The sequence below is a fragment of the Mustela lutreola genome, chromosome 3, assembly GCF_030435805.1.
Source record: "Mustela lutreola isolate mMusLut2 chromosome 3, mMusLut2.pri, whole genome shotgun sequence".
Classification (NCBI taxonomy): Eukaryota; Metazoa; Chordata; class Mammalia; order Carnivora; family Mustelidae; genus Mustela; species Mustela lutreola.
In genome coordinates, this window is record NC_081292.1 from 25,744,114 (window position 1) to 25,769,779 (window position 25,666).

Consider the following 25,666-nt stretch of genomic DNA (forward strand, 5'->3'; position numbering starts at 1 on the left):
ATGCCAATTCTACTTTATATTAAAGTGAAACATGCTTAAAGTCAGATATTATTGACCACTTAAATTTTATATGATAAGATTTGATTTAAAAAGTAAAATAGGATAGTATATACTAACCCCATTTATTTGTGGTTTTCTGGATATACACTAGAGAGTTTTGATTAAATATATGGAATGCTGCTATTCCATAGTCAGAAGGTGGTATAATCACTAGTATTGAAGTATCAGAGTCAATTGAATGAACATACTTAGCTAACATATGTATGACCGTGGGCAATCTACTTGCACTTCTCCATTTTACATCTGTAGAAAGGAGGAAAATCATCCAATTTTGAGTCGATACTTTGTGGTTCAAAAAACAGTAGGCATAGAGCACCCATGCTTTAGATACACAACCAATAAATGAAAACAGCCCACTTCTGGAGCCAGTATAGGAAGAAAATATGCTCTAGTAGTATAAAAATTATATATAAGGTAATGTATGTGAACAAATTAAGAAAATAACACAGAGTTTTAAATTTCTTAAGTTATTTCTGTATAAATAAATATAGATAGTTTAATGCAATATTGATAGAGAATTCTGGTAACAACTAATATATACAGCTTTACTTAACACTATCCATACTGATCTCAAGTATAAATTACACCGGAGTAATATATAGCATTCAGTTCATTTTAGGTTTCTGTTTACTTTTTTTTTTTTTTTCTTTTTTGGCCAGTTTACCCTTAATTCAGTTGCTTTCTAAGTTTAGTACAGCCAGATCACTTACCATCTTAGTTACCTTATCCTTGAATTTTCTTTGCTTCTTGGGCAGAGCAAAGTAATTGACAGAAAAAAAAGAGTAGATATGTGTTCTAGCTCTTCAAAGCATTCGCTAGGAATTGAGTAAGCTCTAGTGATAGAATTATGAGCAATGGCCACCCATATTTTTACTTAAATGTTACCTTTTGAAGTGTAAGAGTGGTTTTAAATACATTAAGAGATATTTAATACATATTTCCAATGATTTTTGTGTACCAGTGTTATATCCTTCAGAATCCATTGGGGAGCAGTGGAATATGGGCTAACTCAAGAAGGGTTTACCTACAAAGGAAATATTTCTAAATGTGTGGATGTAAATAAACCACAAGGGATCACGCTGTAATGCAGAGTAGTAGCACTTAGGCTCCACCATTGCCGACCCACTGGGATTAGTGGAGGGAGATATTGGACAAAAATATGTGTATTAGTCTGGTATGAAAAAACTGGTGAGCTTGAGTTAAGGTCCTAGTCAACTCCAGTCAAAGTAATGGTGAGAGACCCTGCAGAATCATCCTGATCTCATTTCCCTCCCTTCCTCCCTCTTGGTAGAATTCTCCAGAGAACAAGGCAGCCCGTTGTTAGAATCTAGCGTTTCACAAACTTAAATGTGTAGGAGAATCATCCGGGGATCTTCTTAAACCATAAAGGCTAATTCAGTAGGTCTGTGGTAGGGCTTAGTAGTTTGCTTTTCAAACAAGTCTCTAGTTAGCATCAGTCCTTCTAGACAATGCCACAGTTTATGTGGCAGGATGTAGCCTATTCAGATCAATCTTCTGCACAAAGAACAAGGACAAAGATAGATCTGGAAAAGTATGTAGACAATATAGAACATAGATGGGTTATGATCAGTTCTTTGCTGTCCTCAACATCATTTGTTTTGTAGTATAACTCTGCATCAAATACAAGTATCAGAGCCCGTCCATGCTTGTTTTAAGCAGAAGCCAGGCAATGACCCTGAGGCTTCCAGTGAAGAAGTTAGATAAAATATGATAATCTGAAACAAGAGAGATGAGGAAATATTGTTACTTATTAGAATAATAATATTTTCCTGGATTTTTTATTTAAAATTATTCCACATACCAATGAAATTTGTAGTGGACAAATATATTCCACTGCCTCAATCTGATGATATTCATTAACTGTAGTCACTGTTATTCAAGCAGTTGTTTTTTTGCCACTTAGTTTTGTATTAGAAGGCGTTATAGTGATCTCTGATGTCAAGTATAAAACAAATATTTGACAAAAATTACTTCATTTATTTTGAATAAAAAAAGTTTTTTGTTTTTGCTTTTTGTGTTTTTAATAAGCCTGCTGTTGTATATATTTTTGTTGTTGTTGAGATTATTTGGGAAGTTTTGCCTAATCCTCATATTCCCTAAGGCATTCTTGTGAAAAACAGGGCTGTCCTAAGCATTATACTTAAAAAAAAAAAAAAAAAAAAAAGAATGTTATCATTTTTCATGTTATACTTTTAGTGAAATTCTCCTTAGTAAAAATATGAGAATTATAAAAAAAGAAGAGAAATTACAAAATGACTAGAAAATAATTTCTATTCAAAAGAATATATCAAAACAAAAAACGGCCTGGCAAAATGAATGGAGTGGATCTTAATATTTAATTGTAGAACTAAAGATAATTTAAAAAGCTCATTTGAAGCTATCAGAAAAATAAGGATGAAAACAATTAAAGTCTAAGACAGTTTTAAAAGTTTTAAAAATGTCTGTGAACCACACCAATGGTGACTCTTCCCATATGGTGACTTTTATTACGCCAATTATAAGAATCCCTAAAGAGAATATAAAAAATCTCATATTTTTCTTCTAATCCTGACATTTCACAGCACGCTGTAACTGCAAGACCTGTTAAGCCAAGCATTGCGGGTGGATCTGCTGTTATCTACATAAGTGTTTTAGATTCCTGAATTTGTTCCATTTCTGGGAGGAAAGAAAGCCCCTGCACAAACTTTAGAGTCTCTATCGTATAATTAGTTGTGTGATTTTTCAAGTATTTGGTCATCTATTATCTCAAATATAAAGCAACAAAATTAATTCAGACTTGTGAAAATTAAGAAATTGATTTCATAAAGTATGATGGCTCCTTTCCACTCTAGTCACTCTGTTGGTTTCCCAAGTTAAAAAAAAAATAATAAGGCACTTGTTTCTCAATCTAAAATGATTGAAAAATAAGATTTCAAAGATTTAGGGTCTAGATTGATCTCATTAAAACTTTAAGACCTTATAGCTTCAGAATCTTCTTTTGTAAAAGTGAAAATGGGCCTGTTACAAGAATGCCTTAAAATATGCTGAATAATGATACGTATGTTCATAAAAACTAGTATGATTGCATGTCTAAGGACGTTTCTATATATCTTTACTAAATTTACAATTTAGTATTTAAAATTTGGCCAAAATTTACTATTTTGGCCAAAGGGTTTAGGGATGGTAGATATAGATACAGATATAGATATGGATATAGATAGAGATATATCTAGACATCTAGATATATTTAGAAATCCAGGGAAAGTAGATGATTTAGCTTATATATTTATATACCATATCTGTACACAGTGAAAAAGACGTGACCCAGAATCGTTGGAAATTTTTAGTATATTGCAGCCCTAATTGCATTAGCCTTTGAAACTGATTAGATCTTAAAATTATAACTGGTATTAACAATGATAAGAATAACTAACATTTATTAAACTCTTGGTGTGTTCTGATACCTGAAATCTGTTGTAGAATTTAAGTATAGTGGTACAATATATAATTGTAAATTTTCTTTCAGCTAAAAATTGGACAACACATAGTTTTATGTTTATATACTCGATACACAAGATTCCCTGCTAGGCACAAACTTGCTTGATAGCATAAATCAAAGTTTATGGCTTTAAAAAAAATTAGAGTATCTGAACCTATTACTTATTTCTAGGAATTTTAAAAGGGATAATGTTTTAGATTTTTAAATAATTTCAGAATTGCATATATATCATTTCTTACTACATTTAATTGATTTAATTCCATCATTTTAAATTTGAGAATATTTTGACTCTTACATATGCCTAATATGTAAGTCTCTATAAATGGCCTTTTCAGTGTTTTTGAACATATTTAGTTGTACCACTGCCTTTTTCATTAAATGGCGTCCAGTATCATTTCTCTCCTTTTAACATATTGTGAAATAGAATACTTTTCACAAAGATTCAGAAGCCACTTACAATATTTGGCTGAATTTCTGTTATCCTTTTTAGTCTGGAATCGAGAAACATGATCTAATTGCAAAATACTTCCAATCATTTTTAAAAGCTATACTACAAACATGTTTATAATGCAAAATTTTATTCTCAGATATTTGAGTCGAGGGGTAAACCTTATATGAAAGATGGTTAAGGAGACGCTCTAAGAATACTGCCTAGCTTGTACTCCAGTGTCAGCATAGATTCTTGATATTTCTTCTTCCAAGGATGATGTGGAAGAAGCCACTGATTAGCCTCCTTCATGCTAAATATGTCCCAAAGAAGTGTTTTGTTCTGCCAGTATAGGATGTAGAGAATGGGTGTTAAATTTTAATGTGCTTAGGTCAGTTACATGGAGCTAGCACTTCCTTCAAACAAAACAAACAAAAATGCATCCTCTTAACACAGTTTGATACTTCTTTTATCTCTCTATGTATTTTAAATTTGGGATAGAATCAAGTATTCCAATTATATCAGTCTTTCTTCTCCCTTTGGTCCAAATTCTACACCTAAATACTTGAGAATAAATGAACAAATCTCTTAGAAGTGAATAGAGAAGTTAAATAACTTATCCCATGTCTTTTGGGACTGGTACACAGGTGTCCCATCTCCTACCCCTGTGATAGACTACAAATAGCACACCATTCTATAACACGATAATGACCTGTAATAAAATTCCTAGCCAATGACTGATTATATTTCTTTATACCCAGGTAAATGAATCTACTGTCAATGGTGAGATGTGCTATCATCTCTAAATCAAACAACCCTAGCATATATTAGTATTAATAACTAAAACAAAACCTAAAGGAAATTATTTTATTAGTGTAACTTACTTATTGTGTAAAGATAAAGATATGATTGTAATTAATTCAAAATAAGAAGAGTTATACATCAAAATAAGAAGAATTATACATCCAAGTGTAATGATATAAAACACACTAGAAAAGAAAGGCATTATTGTGCACTTGAAAAGCTAAAATGAGGCAAAACTGACCCCCCCAAACAATAAGATAGAATCACTCACTTTCTCAAAAGAAAGGATTTACTTTTCCAAAGAACTACTATTTAATCACAGGTTTATAATGCAGCTACTGAAACTTGCAATATAAATAATGACCAAAATAAATACTATACATTTGGAAGATTATAACATGAACAGAATGTGGCATTTGTTTTATTTTTTATTATTGTTTTAGAATATAATCTAGGTAGAAAATGGAAGGGAACAGTGAATAATGCCATTGTTCTTCTACTAAAGTCTCTTAGAAATCTGAAATATTTTTCCAATGAAAAAATTATCTTCTCCCTAACAATACATGTGTCTTCTTTTCTTCTCCAAAGGTCATAGTTCTGCAAAATTGCATACTATATATATGTAGCAATGAAAGAGTATAAAAAATGCAGGCATATGACTTTTGTGATTATGTAGTAAGGAGGCTATTAATTTTCAAATAAGGAACTTGAAGCCAGGAGATGTCTTATGACTTCAAGTTTCATAAGTTTAGTGATAGCGGGAACAGTTAAACATGGAAGTTACACGAGTTTTAAGAAACATCAATTGCCATTTTTTGTAAGTTTTAAAATGCATTTTAGAATTCCAATTGATTTTGAAGATAACAGAATAATAATCGATCTGAAAAATACTGCAGTGTTAATCCCCTACAGTGGTTTAAAATTACTTTAACAAAGATCACATAAACAATTTTTTTTTTTTTTTTTTTTTTTTTTTTTTAGTGTCCAGGGCTTACAACTAACAAAAGAAAAAAAAAAAAAAAAAGGTGGATTGTGGATTTGATTGTTGCCCAATAATAGTCCTTTCTCCAGACTTTTTCCATATTATAAATCATTTCCTTTATGCTAAATAAAGCACAAGTAAAATTAAAAAAGCAATAAATAAAAAGTTAACAAAACTGGTTAGTATGTGGAAAGCAGAAGGAAACAGATATTTCTGCACATGTCTACATGTCTTGCATTTAATGGACTTTTAAAAAAATATTAGAACATACATAGTTTTATATATTCAAAAATAGCTTTATATATGAAACTACTTCTACTTGAACATTCATTCTTTTATCACTTTTTTCCTTCTGATTTATGATTAATAAAGGAAATCCAACCAAATATCTTTAAATGAGCCAAGATTTACAGTATTGCATGTGTTCATTCAGTCATACACTCAGACGCTCCACATGAAAAAAATGCTATTTCTGTCTTTGAGAAGATCAGGGAAAGGAGTTGACACAAACAGCACACAATCATTTAACACTTTTTTTAACCTGTATTTATAGACAACATATTTTAGTTTATTTCTATGATAAAATAAATTTCACATGCTTATTACTGAGATATACCTGTTAAAAAGATCAGGTTAATTTTATAATAAGTTAAATGTGGTTAATAGAAGCACTTGTTGCTTAATAGTATGTTGTTATTTAATACATCTACCTTGTAATACATAATAAAATCTATATTTTATGGCATAAGCTTTCGATTTAATATTTCACTGATACATAATTTAGAGTAGGTCTTGTAATTGGTACTTGCAATATTTGTCCTTTAATTTTTTTCTAAAGAGATATACATTTGTGTTCTTTTTATTGAAATCATAAAAAGATCTAAAGTATATGTTTACTGCTTAACATAAAGTTTTTTGTAAATTAAAATTTTATATTATTTTCCATTCACTCCTTTTTCTCCTGTAAAATGGATATTCCCCTGGCCTTCCCTCTTCTGCATCTGTATTACAACATATTTTTTTTAAAAGACAGATTTTTTTCTTCAATTTAAATTGAAAAATAGATGCTTAAGAGAGAAAATAACAATAATAATAAAGTTGCGTCTCTTTAGAATCAGGAAACTATTTAAAACTCTTTTGTCTGAGGTGATTAGCTATTTAGGTATTGTTCAACCACATAGTCTAAATGGAAGCACCTTACATAAATATTACACACACAAACACACACACACACACACACACACACACACCTCTCTATAGTTTTCAACATTCTTTATTCCCAGTTACACATTACAGAATTGAGCTCTTTTTTACTTTCTGGGCTTTTCTTCAATTTTGGCCTTTGGGTTTACCCATTTTTCATTTACTTTTCTTTATTCCTTAAAAAAAGTCCAGATTTATGTTAAAATTACCATAAAATCTTCAGGCTCATCTGTAATAATTGAAGTCAAATTTTAGAGTGCAAAAGAAAGTCGAGGTAGAATTCCTATTTATAATCCATGTTTAATTGGGATTATCCAAAAATATGCCTCAAATATAAAATGCTTATTTTATTAAGAAGAATTTAAGGACAGCATTTTAAGGAAAGAATTTAAGGAAATTTAAGGAAAATTCACAAAGTGGCAGAGCTATCTTTAGAGCAGTTGAATACTCCAGTAGAATTAAACTCTGGTTTACCATGAGGAAAGAGTAGAAGAGACTTACAACAGCACAACTTGAGAGACAGAGGTGGTCATTATTTTGCTGATAATCTCAGAACTATGAAGAGTGACTGAGCTGTCTAGTCTTAGGTTTTTATTTTAAGAGAAAAGGCTGAGGTAAAAAGACATATTCTTGTGAAAAACACAACAACTAATAATTCTAAGAATCGGGTCTCTTAAATCCTACTCCAATGGTAATTTCCTCCTTTTTTTTAAACATAGTTGAAATAAATAGTCTGTAATTATATATTCTAGCAAATCATCAGACCCTGTCTCTACCTTTCTACTTTTGAGGTATTAATAAGAAATGAATCACATAAAATTTTCTAAAACCAATAAAATACCCATGATATGAACTAAGTGAGTAAAATAGCAAGTAAGAATTAGTGAAATGATTAATTTAAACTATCTAACAAAAACCAATATTGCTTTTTTCCAGTTCATGGCATGAACAAAACCTAATTGCCTAAAGTTATCTAGCCTTATAAAATCTTATAAAAATCAATATTTAAAGCTTTCTAAATTGTAATTGAAGAAGTTAAATGTGTCTCTTGCATTATTGTTCATGCTGGTTTTTAAAAGAAAATAATTGATATTTAAATATCTCATAAAATCAGGTTGCATTTTTTTTAATTGCTGGGGTTTTCAATTGAATAGATTTCCTTTATTTCACTTGGTGTCATTATTGTTTATCATTTTTAAAAAGTACATAGCAACTCTAGTTAATCCAGCAATTTTTATAAAAAAATACTTATTTTCTTTCATCTAAAATACCTGAACAATATTTCAGTTACTTCAGTGAATCTATATTTATATTTTAGGTAAATCGAGTCATATCTATTTTAATACAGTGTACCGTGAAATAGACCAGCCTCTTATGATATTTGCTTTCAATATCATAATATCAAAAACAATAGCAAGTTATTTTAGATGAAACCCAAAGAGTTGTAATTCACTTTTATAAACTTTATAGACCATGATATCAAAAGCCATGACTTTGAAAGGAAAGAGTTATTGGCAGAAATACTAAAATGTATCTGAAATTTCTCCAATACCATTTTCTTAAGTGTGTCCTAATATTTCACTTAGGCTAAATTACCTAAAAAATATATTAGTTTAAGAATCTTGTTCATACACAGAAAGAATCTTGTTCATTAAATTCTTCCCATTCAGTATTTTTAATTTTACACTTTAATTTTTCCATAAAATTTGATGAATTCAAGTTATATAAAGTGTTAATGTTTTGCTCTCATATAAAAACTTGCATAATATTTAAAAACATATCCACACATATATGCAGGGTTCTCCCTATAGAACTTTTAAAATCCTTCACTACTGCTTGGTATTTTACTACTTAGTGATTATATTGCTGCATTTTCTTTTTTATTTTCTTCTGGGTACCCTACATCAGTCTTAAGAAAGCAGTTTCTTTTAACTTGCATAATTCAATGCTAACAAAATTTGTTAACTTGAATTTTATTTTAAAATTGTATATCCTGATACATGTTTTTGTTTGTTTTCTTAACTAGTGAAAAAGGCCATAGATTTTAAATCTAGAGGATTTAAATTGTTTCCAGGGAAAGACAACAGCAACAAGTTTTCTATCTGTGAGTGTACTCCTTTTTTGTTACTTTCTCTAGTGCAAGAGTGAAGTTTGTGGTGTCTGTGTTGTTTGTGTGTGTTTTATAAAAATGTTCGTGTATTTACCAAATTAACTGCATTAATATCTATATAACATGCATGATTACTATTAAATATTTTCTTGTATTTAAATGTATATTGAGTTATCGGATTAATGTGGTAAACTTCCAAGCTGAGACTGTTTCAGATGGAAAAACTCTCATTGAGCTAGCATGTTGGATAGCATTCTTGTTTTGTAATTCTAGGATGTGAGAATACAAAAAAATGAAATTTCTTAAATTGGTAATTTCTTACAGGAATTTTTGTTCAACATAATTATTTTGCTAAGGAAAAGTTTCTTTTTATAGCAATTTTTTATTTAAGAAAAAATTAATATTCTGTTTGAATTAACTTATCCATGCCCTTTAAGTCAAGTGTTTTATAAATTAATTAGTTAACTATAGAATTAATTTTTGTTTTCTCTTGAAAATCACAAAATGGCCTGAAATACACATATTTATGTGCTGCCCCAGTACACAATTTTGCTTAATATTCAGGGTTTTATATATCATCTGAAGTTCATCCTCGAATCTCAAATTAAGAATCAATGAATTAGCACATTCATATTTACTATTGTAAACAAACATACAGTAAATTTTTTAGGAGAGCTATGCCATTTATGTATTATAAATCAATAGAAGTTTGTAGGAATTTTCTACCTTATTTCTCATTATATGTATATATAATACATTTGGAAAGGAACCATTAATGTCACAACATCTGACTGCTAAAATGATATACTGATGACAAATAAGATTATTATGAATAATAATAAGTGTATGTTATTTTTAACAGGAATATATTTTTAGCATTATCCAATTCCAAATAATCTGATGAAATGAGTTTACAGTTCTTTCTTTAACAAAGATTATTCATTATGGTTATATTGGAAAAGGATATTATCTTCATGTTTATTAACTTATATATATAATGGTAAATGTCAGAAACTGAGCAATTACATCAACTGTCAAAAAAACTCAGAGCCTGTATATTATCAAACATTTTAAAGTATCGTAATTTTAAAATATGATTTTACATTTTGTTAAATTTGCAAATACTGAGCTAAAAGTCGCAGATATCAGTAAGAAATCATTTATCAAATTAGGTTACCTTTTACAAAGCACTAAACAGTTCATTTCAAAGTACTTAGCTATATGATTATGATTTTTATTACATTTTGGGTGTTAAAAACATATCTGTGTTTAGGAAAAATAGTGTTATAGTAAATTTCTCATATATAAATTTTTTGATACATTTTGGAAGGAAATTCTTCCTATAAAAGAAAATATAAATAATTTTGTTTATATTTTGTCAGACGAATATCCTGACATAACCAAATTTCAGCATGTCAATACAAGATAAAAGCTGTCTTTGCAAACTTAAATATTAGGTTGACTACCTTTTTTTCTAATATTTTATCTAGCCACTGTGTCTATTTTGGAACTCTAAGTAGAATTGCAAACTATGCTGGTTCGCCCTTTCGCTCATTTTGGCTATATAAATGTTATTTTATAGCCTACATGCTTTGAGTTTTCAGATGTCCTGGGAAATTCAGGCTATTTATACTAAAATGGGCTAAGATTTATCAAGGCATTAGAATTCATGTGATTGTCTATATTTGGTATAGTGCCTTAGTGGACATATTTATCATTTTCATTGCTCTTGCATAAGAGTTATGGAGGTAAGCAAGAAAGAAATTTGGATGTGACAGTGTACCTGTTACACAAAAAACCTAATTCTTTTAAAATATTTTATTTAAAGAATATTTGATTTAAAATTGTCAGGAGAAAAGTTAATGAAGCAAAAAAATTTAAACATGAAGGAAAAATCTTAATTTACTTCATAATTTAAAAACAATATACATTTACCTATCATATCTTATGTAAAAGATAAAAACTATTCTTATGCTTTTTTATTTTTATTTTTAATATAAATAATCACAAATAGAAACAAATTATGTCTCTTAAAGTCACAAAATAACAATTTCTTACAGTCACAAAATAACAAACCAGCACTATATAAAATTTCATTTCACTACATTTTTATCAGATAGTTCATCATTTCAAAAGTACATTCTCTATGGTTGTTTATAGAAAAGGATTATATTATTTTATTTTTAACATTATTATTTATCTATTAACAAGTAAGCATTTGAGTCTTCCTCTCTCTAATATCATTTATTCAATACAGGGCCAAATAATTTTAAAAGGATATAATTCTTATATAAACCTTTCAAATGAAAAAACCACCACAACGAAAAATACCTTGTATTTTTAAAAAAATGCAGTCGATTCTGTTACTGGAACTGCCAGAAGTGAGCATAAGTGAGGAGGACATGAACTATACAAGTTGCCAAAGCATGTCTTCCCACAGTAGCACCTTTAAAGTTTAACTAGGAAACAAATTAATTAGAGATTCAGGAAGCTGCAGCAGTGTTTGTGGGCAGCATTTGGTTGTTTAAATGCTAATTTAGATTCTTTTTCCAGCTTTGATACCTGACCTCCAAAAGCCTCTATTCATCCCTGTTTTTCATCAAAAAGTGTAGATTTGTCAATAAAGGGAAAAATATAGATTTTAGGTTTTAAATATTAAAACATTTTTAAGGATATTTTAAAATGTTGAACTTAGTGAACTAGTAGTCTTACCAACTTTTCTACCAGGGTCTTCTAGACTACTAAGGTAGAATTATGAAGAAACTGAGTTTCCCATACAGTTTTTTTCAATTTTATTTTATCTTCAAATCCATGCTTTCATTCATTTCATGTTATTCATCCATTCTATGATTTCTATTTGAGCTACTTCTCCAAAGAAACACCATGCTAGAGCAAGAAGGTAAAAGAGGGAATAAAATAAAGTCTCAGATGATAAAGAACCAACATTTTATTGGGAAGCTAAGTGAATTAAGAGGTAATTCTTTGTAGAATATATGGTATAAAATAACACTCTGTTAACATCCATGATATTTGAGTTTGGAACAAGATCCAAAACACTGTATTTCATAATGTGGAATAAAAATTTTAAAACTAATATAAAAGAGTCTTAGAAAGGTGGCAATGTAACCAACTGGCTGAGGTAATGTGGAGGAGACTTCTTTCCAGAATCTACTTGTTTTTATTTTTGGAGTAAATTATGTGCCATATACAATCAGAAATCTCAGAAAACTTGATTATAAACGACACTTAAGATTGTTGTGAAGATTAAATGAGTTGATACATGTAAAAGATGAATATTTCTTGACATATACGTATATCTTTATGTTGACTAAGTTTATGTTTTCATGCTAGACCATGTAATAATATGGTAAATTAATGAAGGTTCCTGTAGCATATTTATAAACCCATATAAACCCTTAAGCCCGTAACTTCAGTGTTATAAGAAATTACAGTTCATTTGTTTTTTGTTTTTTGTTTTTTTTTTAATCCTGTACCTCCCCCTCTCTTATCCCCTTTTGTGTGGGGCAAAGAACTCATGTTTCATTAATGATGATAATGGACATAGTATCTTCAGAGAGAAGAGCAAAAACAGTATTCCCCATAGTCATGATCTTTTCAAGAGGCTGTAGGCAGTCCATGTAATTAAACATTTAAAGAACACTCATATTTTTACCACTTTGGAAATTACTATTCAACTTCAAAGAAGTAAAATTGATAAATCTGTCCAATTGCTTAACCATCATAAGTAGTGAAAGCAACTACTGAATGAATACTACTAACTTCATTTGAATATCTTGGTTTTGCTAGCTATAGACAGTTATGAAATATTGATATTTCAGAAAAACAAGATATTACACACTTTGTTCTTTATTTTTTAAGTTGTATATATTTTCAAAGAATATTAAATACCTGTATCATGTAACAGCTGTCCCCTTATATTTACATTTTTAATTGGAAAGGCTTTCCCTATTGCAGATACCCAAAAACAGTGGTTTAAAGGACAATTCCAGACAGATAAAAAATAATTTAATAATTAAAAGCATAAGGACTAGAATTAATTAAAAACTAAAAATTATAGATATGCTCTGCATTTTAAGATAAAACATTTGGTAAAGAGTGTTCAATTGTAATTTGTGATGTCATTTTGCCTTGCTGAGCTTTCTGGACAAGATAGTGGGCTTAGGGTTTAAGAGTAGAATTTTTTGAGTCAGACTGCCAAGGTTTAAACCTATATTAAGACATTAACTAACAGTACGGCTGTGGAAACATTTTTAATCTCTTCATGCCTTAAGTTTCCTTAGCTGTGGGAAGTGTATAATAATCGTAGCAACTTTTAGATTGTTATGAAGTTGGTTGTGTAAAGGATGTAGAATAGTTCCTGACACATAGTATCGTGTTAAGCATAAGCTATTGTTAAAATTCATATTCACCCCAGGCTAACTTTTTGAGGTAATAATGATTATGAAATGGGGAAAAATTGATTTTTTATTATTTTCATTTTCTAATAATGTATCCACAGATCACTTTTATATACCTATAATCTGTGTTATATACATTGTAGTAAAATAAAGTAGGTAAGCTCAAGTCATGCCACTTTTTTCTTTATCTCTATTTCTTATCAAAAAATCCCATTTAAACAACATAAACTACAACATGTTCAGAAGACATTTTAAAATAGGAAAGACAGTGTTTCCCTTAGAAAGTACTTGATTCATACCAGCTATTGATAATCAAATGACTAGGGTATATTAACTGAGAAATTTTACGCCCTACCTAGGCATTGTGAGTATATAAAAATAATTATGTTTTTCTCTTACCTTTATCAAGTATATACTCTTTTTGTATATATGACTAAATAATGTGAAACTACTAATTTATAATATCATAAAGAATTTTAAAACTAAACAAAATTTTCCATGTTATGTGCTATGTGAAATTAGAATAATATGGTAAAATTAGAGGTTGTATTTTGGAAAAAGTGAGATTTGGACTGAGTCTTGAAAATTAGTTAGAATTTTGAAACCTAAGGAGGAAGAAAAGGCAAACATGGAGACAGAAGGAAGTACAAATAAAGCAGGGGTGATCATGGCTTACTAGTAAAACTACAGAACAATGAGAAACACATTGGATTTGGATTGTGGATGAGTGAGAAATACAGCTGATGCAGTAAAAGTCTCAAATCATAGGATAGTTGTACAGTAATAAAAAAAATGGTTTTGGAAGAATTTTAGTTCCCCTCAAGATGGATTAGAGGTGAATAATAATGGAGTGCACAAAAACATCAATGATTACATTGGGTCTAAGCATGAGCATGAGATAACAATGGGAAATTTGGTGGGATTACCTAGTAGTAGATCATTGTAGGAGCGAGAAAGGATCTTGGAGAAAATGACAGAACAATATATTGGAACTTGTTAGCAAAGAGGTGATTTCTTCAAGCCATAGGGAAATATAAGATATGGAGAACTGTAGGTCTTTGCATTTGTCCACTAACAAGTAAAAGAGTGGTCAAAAGAAAGAGAATGGGCAAAGCAAAAACAAAAACACCAAAAAAAGAAAACAAACAAAAAGCAACCCAGAGAGGTAAAGAGGAATGAAACTAGTCAGCAGAGCAAGAAAAAGAAAAGTATCATAATTTTGCAGATTTTTTGTTCTATATGGAATACAGTTGTCAATAAGGATATTGGCTGGAGATATTTAGAAAAGTGATTTTTATAGAATAAAGGGCACAAATGCAAAATTTCATATATAATTGAAAATATGATTTTACCAGAATTATGACTGTTGGGACATTATCTGATACTTGTCTGATAAATCAGTTTGAATATATTTATCAATCTGAACTAAATGATGCAGGCATCCAGCAGTACTCAGCATTGACTTTGCCTTAGAATCACCTTAAGAGTTACAGCTAAACAAACTAAACACAGAACTGATGCCCAGTGTCCTGCCCTAGAGTTAATTGTATTAGTATATCTAGAGGTAAAATACTCATCTTCATTCTTTAAAGAAAGTTCTACAAGTGGCTCTGATCCACAGTGTAGGTTGAGAAACATTACAGAATTTAGATTTTTTCTCTGTGAAATTACCGCTCAGCTCCTGTTCTCTTCTCAAAAAACAAGTTGATGAAAAGCAAAATAGCAGCTTCTCTTTAGTTCAATAAGAGACTGAATTTATAAAATAATATCACTCATTATATCAGAACTATCAGGTTTAAAGTTCTTCCCATTAAGATATCTGTCTTGAAGATTTAGTTACACACTGTGATCCATTCATTGAAAATATTAAGAAATCTTTCATTAACGGAGTGTTCTGGAGAAACCACTGGAAATGTGTACAATGTCAAGTAAAACATAATCATGTATATTGCTAGAGGGAAAAGCCATTATTTTGGTTTTCAGCATTATATCATAATTCATTGACATGTTTGGTAATTGGAACCATAGTTTTACTTTAAGTTGACAGAGCACAGTGCTTCATTATATGTCAAATAGGAAGTGCTAACAATCTTAAACTTTTCCCATAGGGTCTTGTTTTTTTATTGGAACTTTAAAAATAGTAGGTACCCAAGTGACACTGTCATGCTGGTAGTGACTGCTTTATTGCCAGTAATTAATGGAAATTCTGGCACTGATACCCTGGGAATGCATTTCCAGAGATTTCACAATTTGGTAGTAATTAAAAATAAAGTGTTAACTGTTAATGTGTTAATATTCAGAATAGTATGTCATTGAAGATGAACATCAAACTTACAGGTCCACTAATAGCAAAAATGCGTTGTCTTTATTACTGGATTATAAAACTACATTTAATCTTTCTACATTTAAACAACAGTGATTATAAAAAATGTAAGAATATATTTTATGTAAATTTTTCAATTAACATTTTCCTTGATTTTCTAATCATGTTTTCATTCTTTCTTTTTTGTTTCTTTTGTTACAGTAAATGAGGGAGGTATTAAAACAGCTTCCAATCTATGCCCAGACCCGGGAGAACCAGAAAATGGGAAGAGAGTTGGATCAGACTTTAGGTAATATTTTATATTGTTTATTTTATTATTTTGTCAAAGTTTAACTTAAAATTTAAAAATAACCAATAATATGGGGATGAAGACTGGGTGATTTAAAATAATAGCAGCTATATTTTATTTATTTGTTACCATTAACATATCATTAGTTTAAAGTGATTAGTGTACCAATTTTATTAGGATATTTTTCTGGAGTTTAAACCATCAATTTCTTGGTGTGCATGGATGGCTCAGTTGGTTAAGCATCTGCCTTTCGGTCAGGACATGATCCCAGGGTCTTGGGATCAAGTCCCACACTGGGCTCCTTGCTCAGTAAGGACCCGGTTTCTCCCTCTGCCTCTGTCCCTGCCTCTCTCTCTCTGTGTCTTCCATGAATAAGTAAATAAAATCTTTAAAAAACAAAGCACAATTTCTTGTCATACAATAAGTGAAAAATCATGAGCTTTGGATTTGAAAAACATGAGTTAGAGATCAAATTCTGCTTAATAGTTGTCTGATCTTAAGTAAATAACTGAATCCTGTTGTTAGGTCCCCCCCAAAATGGGTCTGTGATTAAAGGAGCAAGACTGATATAAAGCGAAGGTCAAGCAAAGCTTTATTCCGTGCCAAGCATCAAGAATCAGACCGAATGCTCCGGGCCGCACCTTTTACAAGAGAGGGCGACCCTTCTCTGTTTCACAGACTAGCTTTTAAGGGAAAAGGCCATGGGGTCGGGCCTGGCCACACACAGGTGGCCAATGAGGTTGTAACACACAGAGAAAGCTTCACAGTGATGCTAGGTGACCAATTGAATTACCCTTTACCCTATAGTAGACATTTGACCTAGCCTATTATGCCTTGGTTAGAATTGGTGCCCAAAAGGCTCCCAAAGGGCAGGGCCCATACTCTATGGTAGCTAGGGAGACAGTATGCAACCCCCCACTGATCAGATGTCTCCACCTGGCCTGACCCACCCTTGTGTCTGGGCTTTGTTAACTGGGGCTGGTTTCCTGGACTTGTTTTTAAGTCAGTCCCCTGGGGGAAGGGGAGCAGGGAAAGTTTAAAGGTTAAAACAAGGTTGTTGACCTTGTTTAACCTTAATGGAAGCCTCTGGTTAAATAGGTCCTTACACTGTCTGCCTGAGTTTTCTGTTCTGTAACATGTAAATCAAATTTAGCACATCTAATGGTGATTTCAAAAGAGGTACTGCTTGTGAAACCTTCCTGGGAATGTTCTATAAATATTTTATAAATATTTTTCAGAAGTAGACATAAGTAATATGTTGTATCTCCATCTTAAAATTAGTATTTATTATTTTTTTAAATTGTGTTGTGTTAGTCACCATACATTACATCATTAGTTTTTGTTGTAGTGTTCCGTGAGTCATGGTTTGTGTATAATACCCAGTGTTCCATGCAATTCGTGCCCTCCTTAATACATCACTAGGCCCCCATCCCCTAAACCCTCTCCCTTCTAAAACCCTCTGTTTGTTTCCCGGAGTCCATAGTCTTTCATGGTTCATCTCCCACTCCAGTTTCTCTCTCCCCCTTCATTTTTAGTATTTATGTTATTAATTCAAAATTAATTTTAATATACAACCAAGAGAATACATGTAGTATAATGTGGTAGGTGTTAATTTCCATAACTGGCAAACAATATTTTTTAAAACCTTGAAATTTTAGACCTCTGATTATTGTAGCATTTTATAAATAAAAGATATAAAAATGCTGTAAAATACTAACCAATAATTTACATTCAAAAATGTTTGTTTTACAAGGTATCCATAATACATATATTTTTAATAAAATTATTGATAATGATTATACGTCCACCTAACACACATTTAGAATTTTTACCCCTTTATATTATTTGTATAAAGGACTAAGGAATATCCTGTGGGGGATGGGGTGGGTAGATAGTTCTTAAAATAGAGACCTATGGAAATTTTGAACCCAAGGATCTTCCAAGATGACCCAAAGTTACATTTACTATAGAGGGAGAGGAAGAAAAATGGTATACTTTCAACATAAATACAATTGTAATTTTTATAAAAAAAATTATACAACTTTATTTAACCAGCCTCATAATTAATATATATGAAAATGTTTGAAGAAAAACATGAGATATTTAAAAGACCTGATATCTAGTCAAGCTCTGATCTTAATAAGTTGACTTTATTAAAAATCAAGTAAATCTCTCAGTTTCAATAATTAAAAGTGGTATTTTGTAGACTTCAAAGTGATAAGCAATGTACTATGTGTTTTTTACACTTTTAAAAATTTATTATAAAATATTATATGGTATTTATTATTCTATGCCCACTTTACAAATTAGAAAACTAAAGCTCTATTTAACTAGGTAATAATTTGATAGAACTGAAATTTGAACTTATTACTTCCTGATTCCAAAATCTGACCACTTATTCACTATCTTACATTATGCTCCAAAGTATTTAGAGTATTTGTGCAAGTGGCTTTTACAGTATGATGTGAGTTACAGAATAATCATTATGACTATTTACTTGGTTCCACTTTTTGCAAAATTAAATGGCTTTACTGGAAATATACTTAATATGGTGAGCTAAATTACCTTCAGGTGTCATGGATCCTGTTAAAAGATTATTTTGTAATCATATTTCAAGCACCATGATGAATGTTAGACACCAAGAAACTTACAGTCAGGGGACCCTGGGTGGTTCAGATGGTTAAGTGCGGAGTCTTGATTTCAGTTTAGTTCAGGTCTCAGGGTCAGCACCATGTCAGGCTCCATACTCAGCAGGCAGTCTGCTTGACATTCTCTCTCTCCCTCTTCCCCTCCCTCCTGGTGTTCTCTCTCCCTCTCAAATAAATAAATCTTCAGAGAAAAAAAAAAAAAGCTCACAGACTAAAAGATAATCATAATTTAAGAATGTGTGAAATGTCGAGTGATATGGAGCACTTTTTCATGTGTCTGTTGGCCATCTGGATGTCTTCTTTGCAGAAATGTCTGTTCATGTCCTCTGCCCATTTCTTGATTGGATTATTCGTTCTTTGGGTGTTGAGTTTGCTAAGTTCTTTATAGATTCTGGACACTAGTCCTTTATCTGATATGTCGTTTGCAAATATCTTCTCCCATTCTGTCAGTTGTCTTTTGATTTTGTTAACTGTTTCCTTTGCTGTGGAAAAGCTTTTGATCTTGATGAAATCCTGTTGCAAACATACAGAGGGGCTAGGGATTTTTGGAAGCTAGGAGAAAGGGTCATAGGAAGTTAACATTGAGCTATATTATAGAGGATGGTTAAAATGTTATATAGAGAGGAAGAGAAATCCAGTGACCATTATGTATTCATTATCTACTTATATTGATTATTATGTTCCTGGTTCTATACAAGGAACAAATAAAACACACACCAGTAGACATAAGCATGGCTCCCATATGAAAATTTAATGCAGGAAAGACAAAAGTTTAAATGTCACATACAGTTGTAATTACAAATTTAGGACAGTACTGTGAAATCAAAAAATATAATAAGAAAAAAACAACCTTTTGTATGAGAGAATAAAAGGGTCAGGGGGAACCCACACATTTTAAGAAGGTCCCACTCTCACTGGTACAAGAATTTTTTGCATCTAGACTATAAGAAAGTAAGAGCTGCACATGGAGGAATAGCCTGATGAGATATTCCAGGAAAATAAAGATCATCTAAATTATAGAATGTAAATGGGAGAAAAGCATAAAATGAAGTGGAGGAAATAAGGAAAAACCAGATCTTTTCTGCTGAGGAAGCAAACTGGCAGCCATTCAGCCTAATCTGGACTGAAGATATGTTTTATTTTAAGCTCACAGTGTTTTGAAAAAATTGAGAGCCAACATTTAAAAATTAGGAGATTACACACACACACACACACACACGCACACAGATACTCACAAAGATTTTTGTATTTCCTTGTTATATCTGCCAACAGAAACTAATGTACCTTCATGGAAATAGCTACTGGAACCAATTAATGCCTATTCCTATTAGACTGAGCAAGACCTCTCTGGGTCACCATGGTCACTCCCAGGCTACTTTAACTCATCTACATGTAATAGGAAACTACAAAGAATTGTGAGAGTGAAGTGATCTCATTTATATTTTCAGTAGATCTTATATTTTCAGTATATCATGCTTTATACTTCTGATAGAGAGAATGAAGAAAACAGAGGTTTTAGTTAGAAGATGATTGGAGTGGTCTAGGAGTAAGATGGTGAAGATGAGGTATGGTGATGTTAGTGAACTAGACAAACTCAAGATATCCTTTAAAGATACACAATTTTTAGTATCCAATGACAATTTGTTATGGAAAGTAAGAAAAATAAAAGGTGATCCCTAATTTTCTGGGCTTAACTAACATGAGAATGGAGTACATGATAATATTTAATTAAGTGTGGGGATACCTGGATGGCTCAGTCAGTTAAGCACCTGCCTTTGGTTCAAGGCATGATCCCAAAATTCTGGGATTGAGCCCCACATTGGCTCCTGTTCAGTAGGGAGTCTGCTTCTTCCTCTCCCTCTGCCCCTCTCCTCTACTCATGCTCTCTCTCAAATAAATAAAATTAAAAAAAAAAATCATTTATGTTAGAAGTCCCGAGTTTTGAGGAGGAAATTTATGAGTTCACTTTTGAGATTTTAAACTTTAAATGACAAAGTTTTCCACACAGATATGCTAAGTTTGTAGTTGAACATATTTGAAATTCAGAGATAGTCAAGGACCATCAGAATGTAGATGCTATAAAGAATATTAAAACAGAATGATATAGATGACATCATTTAAACTTTATAGAAAGATGAGACAATCTATGACTTAGTCCCAAAGACTGATGCTATTTGAGGATATGATGGAATACAAGATGCTATCAAATCATGCATATGAGTGGTGAGAGGAATAGGAGTGAAACAAAAGAAGGAAGTTCTTGAAAAGAGGTTGAGGAGTGTTGGATGCTATTGAAAAACAGAATGAGAGGAGAGAAGACTGTCTTAAATTTGTCAGCATGAAGATTATAGACAAGAGTGATTTCACTGGAGTGACAGAGGTTGAAAAAAATTGAAACAGCATGAAGAGACACTTCAGGTAGGTAATGGCTCTGGATCATCAAATTACATAAAGCAGAAGAATAATGGGGGCAGTTCTATAGTCCTTGCTTTCTTTCATCATTGTCTGGTAGTTTTCAATATACAGGTCTTTCACATCCTTGGTTAAATTTTTTTCTAGCTATTTTTTGGATGCAATTGTAAATGGAATTGTTTTCTCTATTTTTTCTTATAGTTTGTTATTGGTGCATCCTACAAAATTACTGAATTTGTTTATTAGTCTAGCAGTTTATTAATGGGGTGTTTTGGGTTTCCTTTATATGATTTTATACCATCTGCTAATAGTAACAGATCTACTTCTTTCTATTTGTTCTACTGTTCTACTAACAGTTCTACTTCTTTCAATTTGTATGTATGTATATATATATATATATATATATATATATATATATATATGGTTTTTTGTTTGTTTGTTTGTTTGTTTGCCTAACTGTTCTGCCTGGGATTTACAATATGATGATAAATAGAAGTGTCAAGAGTGGGCATCCTTGTCTTGTTCCTGATCCTAGAAGAAACACTTTCAACTTTTGACTGTTCAATGTCATATTAGTTTCAGGCTTGTCAGGCTTTTATTACGTTGAGGTACGCTTCATTTATACCTACTTTGTTGAGAGTTTGTATTAAGATGGTGTCCATAGCCTGTGTTCCTTGAGATCAGTTCCACAGACCAGCAGATGTGGGCCAAACCCAAAGCTCTCCCCTCCGACCATAGCTCCAGAAGAGGTAGAGTTCTTTACAGAAAGGCTAGGGGTTGTGCCTCATTCCACTGTTTTCACAGTGCCTGGGGGTGGTAACCTGCCAAGAAATGTTTTTCTGATTGCCACAGTCCTATAGACTCAGTAATAAAACCACCTTCCACCTTAGCTACCAGAGAGCCAGGCAATCAAAGAGTGTACCATTGGTGGTAGCCATAAAACCTGGACACCAAAAATAAAAAACAGAGCACTAAATGTATGTGAAAGTCCCCTCCAGGAGACTCTAGTGCCCTGTAGCATGGCAGAGGGTGAGGACAAAGATCACACATGACCTCCAAAGTTTCTGGAAAGGATTATAGTGAGCTCCCAAATGTGTGTTTAAGTAAGAGCAAGCCCCTCTGCGCACAGTTGTGATGGTTAGGTAATTGGCCTCCTTCACAGAAAGACCTGTTTCTGTTGTCTCTTGCTGTGCATTGCTGTGGTAGCTGTTTAGGAACACTTTCCCCATTGGTTGTAGTCCTGTGGGACCCACCGAGGAAAATCCCACTGACCGTAAGAATCAGATGATGTAGAGATGTCCCCTGGCAGCAGTTACAATATGGGGGTGCCAGACAGGGTTGTAAACTTATTTCTGGGTGGCACCATTAGAGTCTCATGGGGCCAGAAATGCAAATTCTCTTAGTCTCTAGAGCAAGGCAGTTAAGAAGTATCCCCTGGATGATAATCACAAAAGTAAGGGTGACAGATACCTATAAAAGCTCCCTTCTGAGAAATACTAGTGCTCTGGAGCACAGCAAAAGGAGACTGTGAAGATGGCCCCTGCCAGGCTTTGTCCAAAGGATATATCCAGAGGATAGATGTATGTGTTAAATTAGATGCCTGTTCCTCAGGCTGATACTTTAATATAGTAAGTGAGCCTTTTTCACTTTAAGTCTGGTCACCAGTAACTGCTTCTGAACTGGGCCTTGGGGCAGGTGAATCGGGGCAGTTGCGACCTTTAAGAGCTACCTCTCAAATTGCTACAGTCTTGAGAGTCTCAAGACCCAAGTCCTAATAGTTATCAAAGTTAGATGTTGTGTCGGGCCTCATCTCCCAAGTGCATGTGTTAAAAATGGGGTGCCTGATGTAAGGTTCAAATTCTTTGATCCTCAGGGAAAAACTCTGGGTTTTGAGTTTCTTCCCCATTGTGTGTTGCTGCACAAGGGCTAGGATTTATTGTGAGATTGTTTCCCAACTTCTTGTACCCTTTGATGTGGATTTCTTCTTGTTTGCATGGTGTGTAGTGGTCACTTAGTCAGCCTTTAGGTTTGTTGTTGTTTTTTTTTTTTTAAGGAGGAAATTGTTCCATTCATAGCTGTAGACTCAGTGTGTCCTTGGAAGGAAATGAGTTCAGGATCTTCCAACTTCATGGTCTTGAACTTAAACTCTCAAGGAAGGTTTTAATTGAAATGGAGAGTATTGGGCATAGAATATCTTTGGAAATAGAATCAACAGAACTTCCTTATGGATTAACTATGGAGAAATGCAGTTGAAAGTAATAATTCTACAAAGAGCCTTTTATAAAGAAAATGCTAGTTCAGTCTGCATCACATATAAGTCCTTTTTTATGTTTGGTTTATCAGTGATTTAATAGAACTTTTCCTTCTTTCCCCTAGCCCAAATTTCTTGCCTGTCTCTTATGGTATCCATATTTTTAAAACAAAAAAGCTTCTTTTTATTCAGATATCTCTTCTTGTGTTTTATTTATTTTTTTCTCTTATCCTCAATTTATTTCATTGCATAATCCATCTCATATTAAGGTCAAATCACTTGTTTCACTTTGTCTAGTTCACATAGAATTTCCATCATAATAATGGAATTTTATTTGATAAAAATCACATCCACTCAATAAAAAAAGTGTTTTGCTATGGAAGTTATAAATATTAAATCTGAATAACTATTCAAATGCAGCATGGGAAAATATGACAGATCTGACATTGAATTTTGATTTTATGTTTTTTTGATCATTAATAATGGCACCAGAAGGCATTTTTAATAATTCATTTTATCATAATTTAACTTTTCAAAAAATGTAATTTAATAATGTGTGGCATAAAATACATGAAATCCCATTTTTATAGATTAAGAATTAGTATACATCAAGTATTCCCACATTGCACAAACCAAGATACTTGCCTTACCTGTAAATAATTTTATTCAATAAAGATTATTTTACAGTTGGAATATTTTAATGTATTTCTAAATATGTGTATTTTAAACTGTATTTCATGAAAGATTACCACAATTTAAATTATTTGTGGCCTGTAACTATTTCTTGCATCACCTTTTCTTTTTAGTGTTTTTATCATAACACTGCAAAAACAGCTTGTTTCTCCCCTCCAGTAATGAGACCATGAAAATAAAGTAGATAAAGTACAGATAAAGTGCTAAGTTCCTCAGAAAGTGTGCACAGTATAAATGCTAAGTCTTGCGATTTTCGTTACTTATTTTCTTTTTAGACTCACTAACCATGTTGAGTATTTTTATAAATCACATTTTTCTAAATATCCTATTAGATTAGATAACACAATTGAAGTAATTTTAAAATTCTAGTACCACTATTTCTTCTACATATTTATATATCTTAAAATACATTTTTTATAGGAACTAGTTTTACTATGGTAATATTGTTCTGGGCAATCTGGGATCCAAGAAACAATAGCAAATTTATGCTTGCATACTCTTTGTTTTCAGACCTAGGTAATATGTCTTTTCAAACTGAAAGATGCCAGAAACATCTTCCCTTATGGACAACAGTACAAGTCTTAGTTGCATTAGTCTTAAAATATAATATGAGAGGAAGTTTGCAGTGCAGGTTTACTCAGCAATCTTCTCTTAAGCATCTAAACTAATTTTGGCTAGGTGATGAAAAAAATTATAAGATGGTATCTATCTTCAAGAGATAGAATAAATTCTAGTATGGTGATATGAGAAAGCCCACAAGTGAATACATTTAAGTTATATGAGCCAAGAGAACATGGATATAAATTATGAGAAAATAAGGAAGATGAAAATCCATCTGAAGAATGGATAGGATTCTTATAGGGAAAGATTGGCAGGATCACGTTCTAGAAAGAGAGAATAGCATGTGCTGTATTGCTGAGCTGATAAAGGGTAGAGGCATTTGGAAGAACAGTTTGCCTTAAGCAACTGGTTATTTTAAGAGAATAGTAGCTTTTTAAAAAAAAATCTCTTTTTAAAAATACACTTCATACAACTAAAATGATCTATTTTCTGTAAGAGGCACGTCTAGCATTCTGTAACACAATATGGCAGAATTGGAATATAATGTCAGAAAGTTAGGTTTGGATTGTATTAAGAAGGAACTTAAATGCTAGAATGCAAATGTATAAACAAAAGGAAAAGAGCACCAAATTACAAGCCATAAGCTTGTAATTTGAGGGCTAATTTTATTACAGCTAAGCACACAATCTTCTGGCATACAAGTTTACTCATTAGCAAAATGGGAATATACCATGAATATTTTATTAAAATGATTTTTTAATTTATGCATGAGACCATGACCTGAGCCAAAACCAATAGTCTGAGACTTAACGGACTGAGCCACCCAGGTACCGCAACCTATATAATATTTTAATGAGCAGAAAAATAATAGTTGTGAAAGTGTTTTTAAGCTATGGTATTTCTGTATGTAATAATTGATATTATATGTATTCTTAATTCCATAAGCTATGAAGAGACTCAATTATTTTTTTTTCTTTCAGAGAGAG

At 31.7% G+C, this 25,666-nt stretch overlaps 1 protein-coding gene across 2 annotated transcripts in view; it reads left to right on the plus strand.

The window, feature by feature from the left end:
• The window catches only part of CSMD3 (CUB and Sushi multiple domains 3), a 1,244,673-nt gene that overhangs the window by 504,381 nt on the left and 714,626 nt on the right, over nucleotides 1-25,666 (plus strand). The window contains exons 8-9 of one of the 2 annotated variants that reach the window (XM_059165746.1): nucleotides 9,002-9,079; nucleotides 16,028-16,115. In XM_059165746.1, the coding sequence (XP_059021729.1) occupies nucleotides 9,002-9,079; nucleotides 16,028-16,115 (166 nt within the window). The remainder of the gene's footprint in view (nucleotides 1-9,001; nucleotides 9,080-16,027; nucleotides 16,116-25,666) is intronic. The other variant, XM_059165745.1, reaches the window with a different exon arrangement.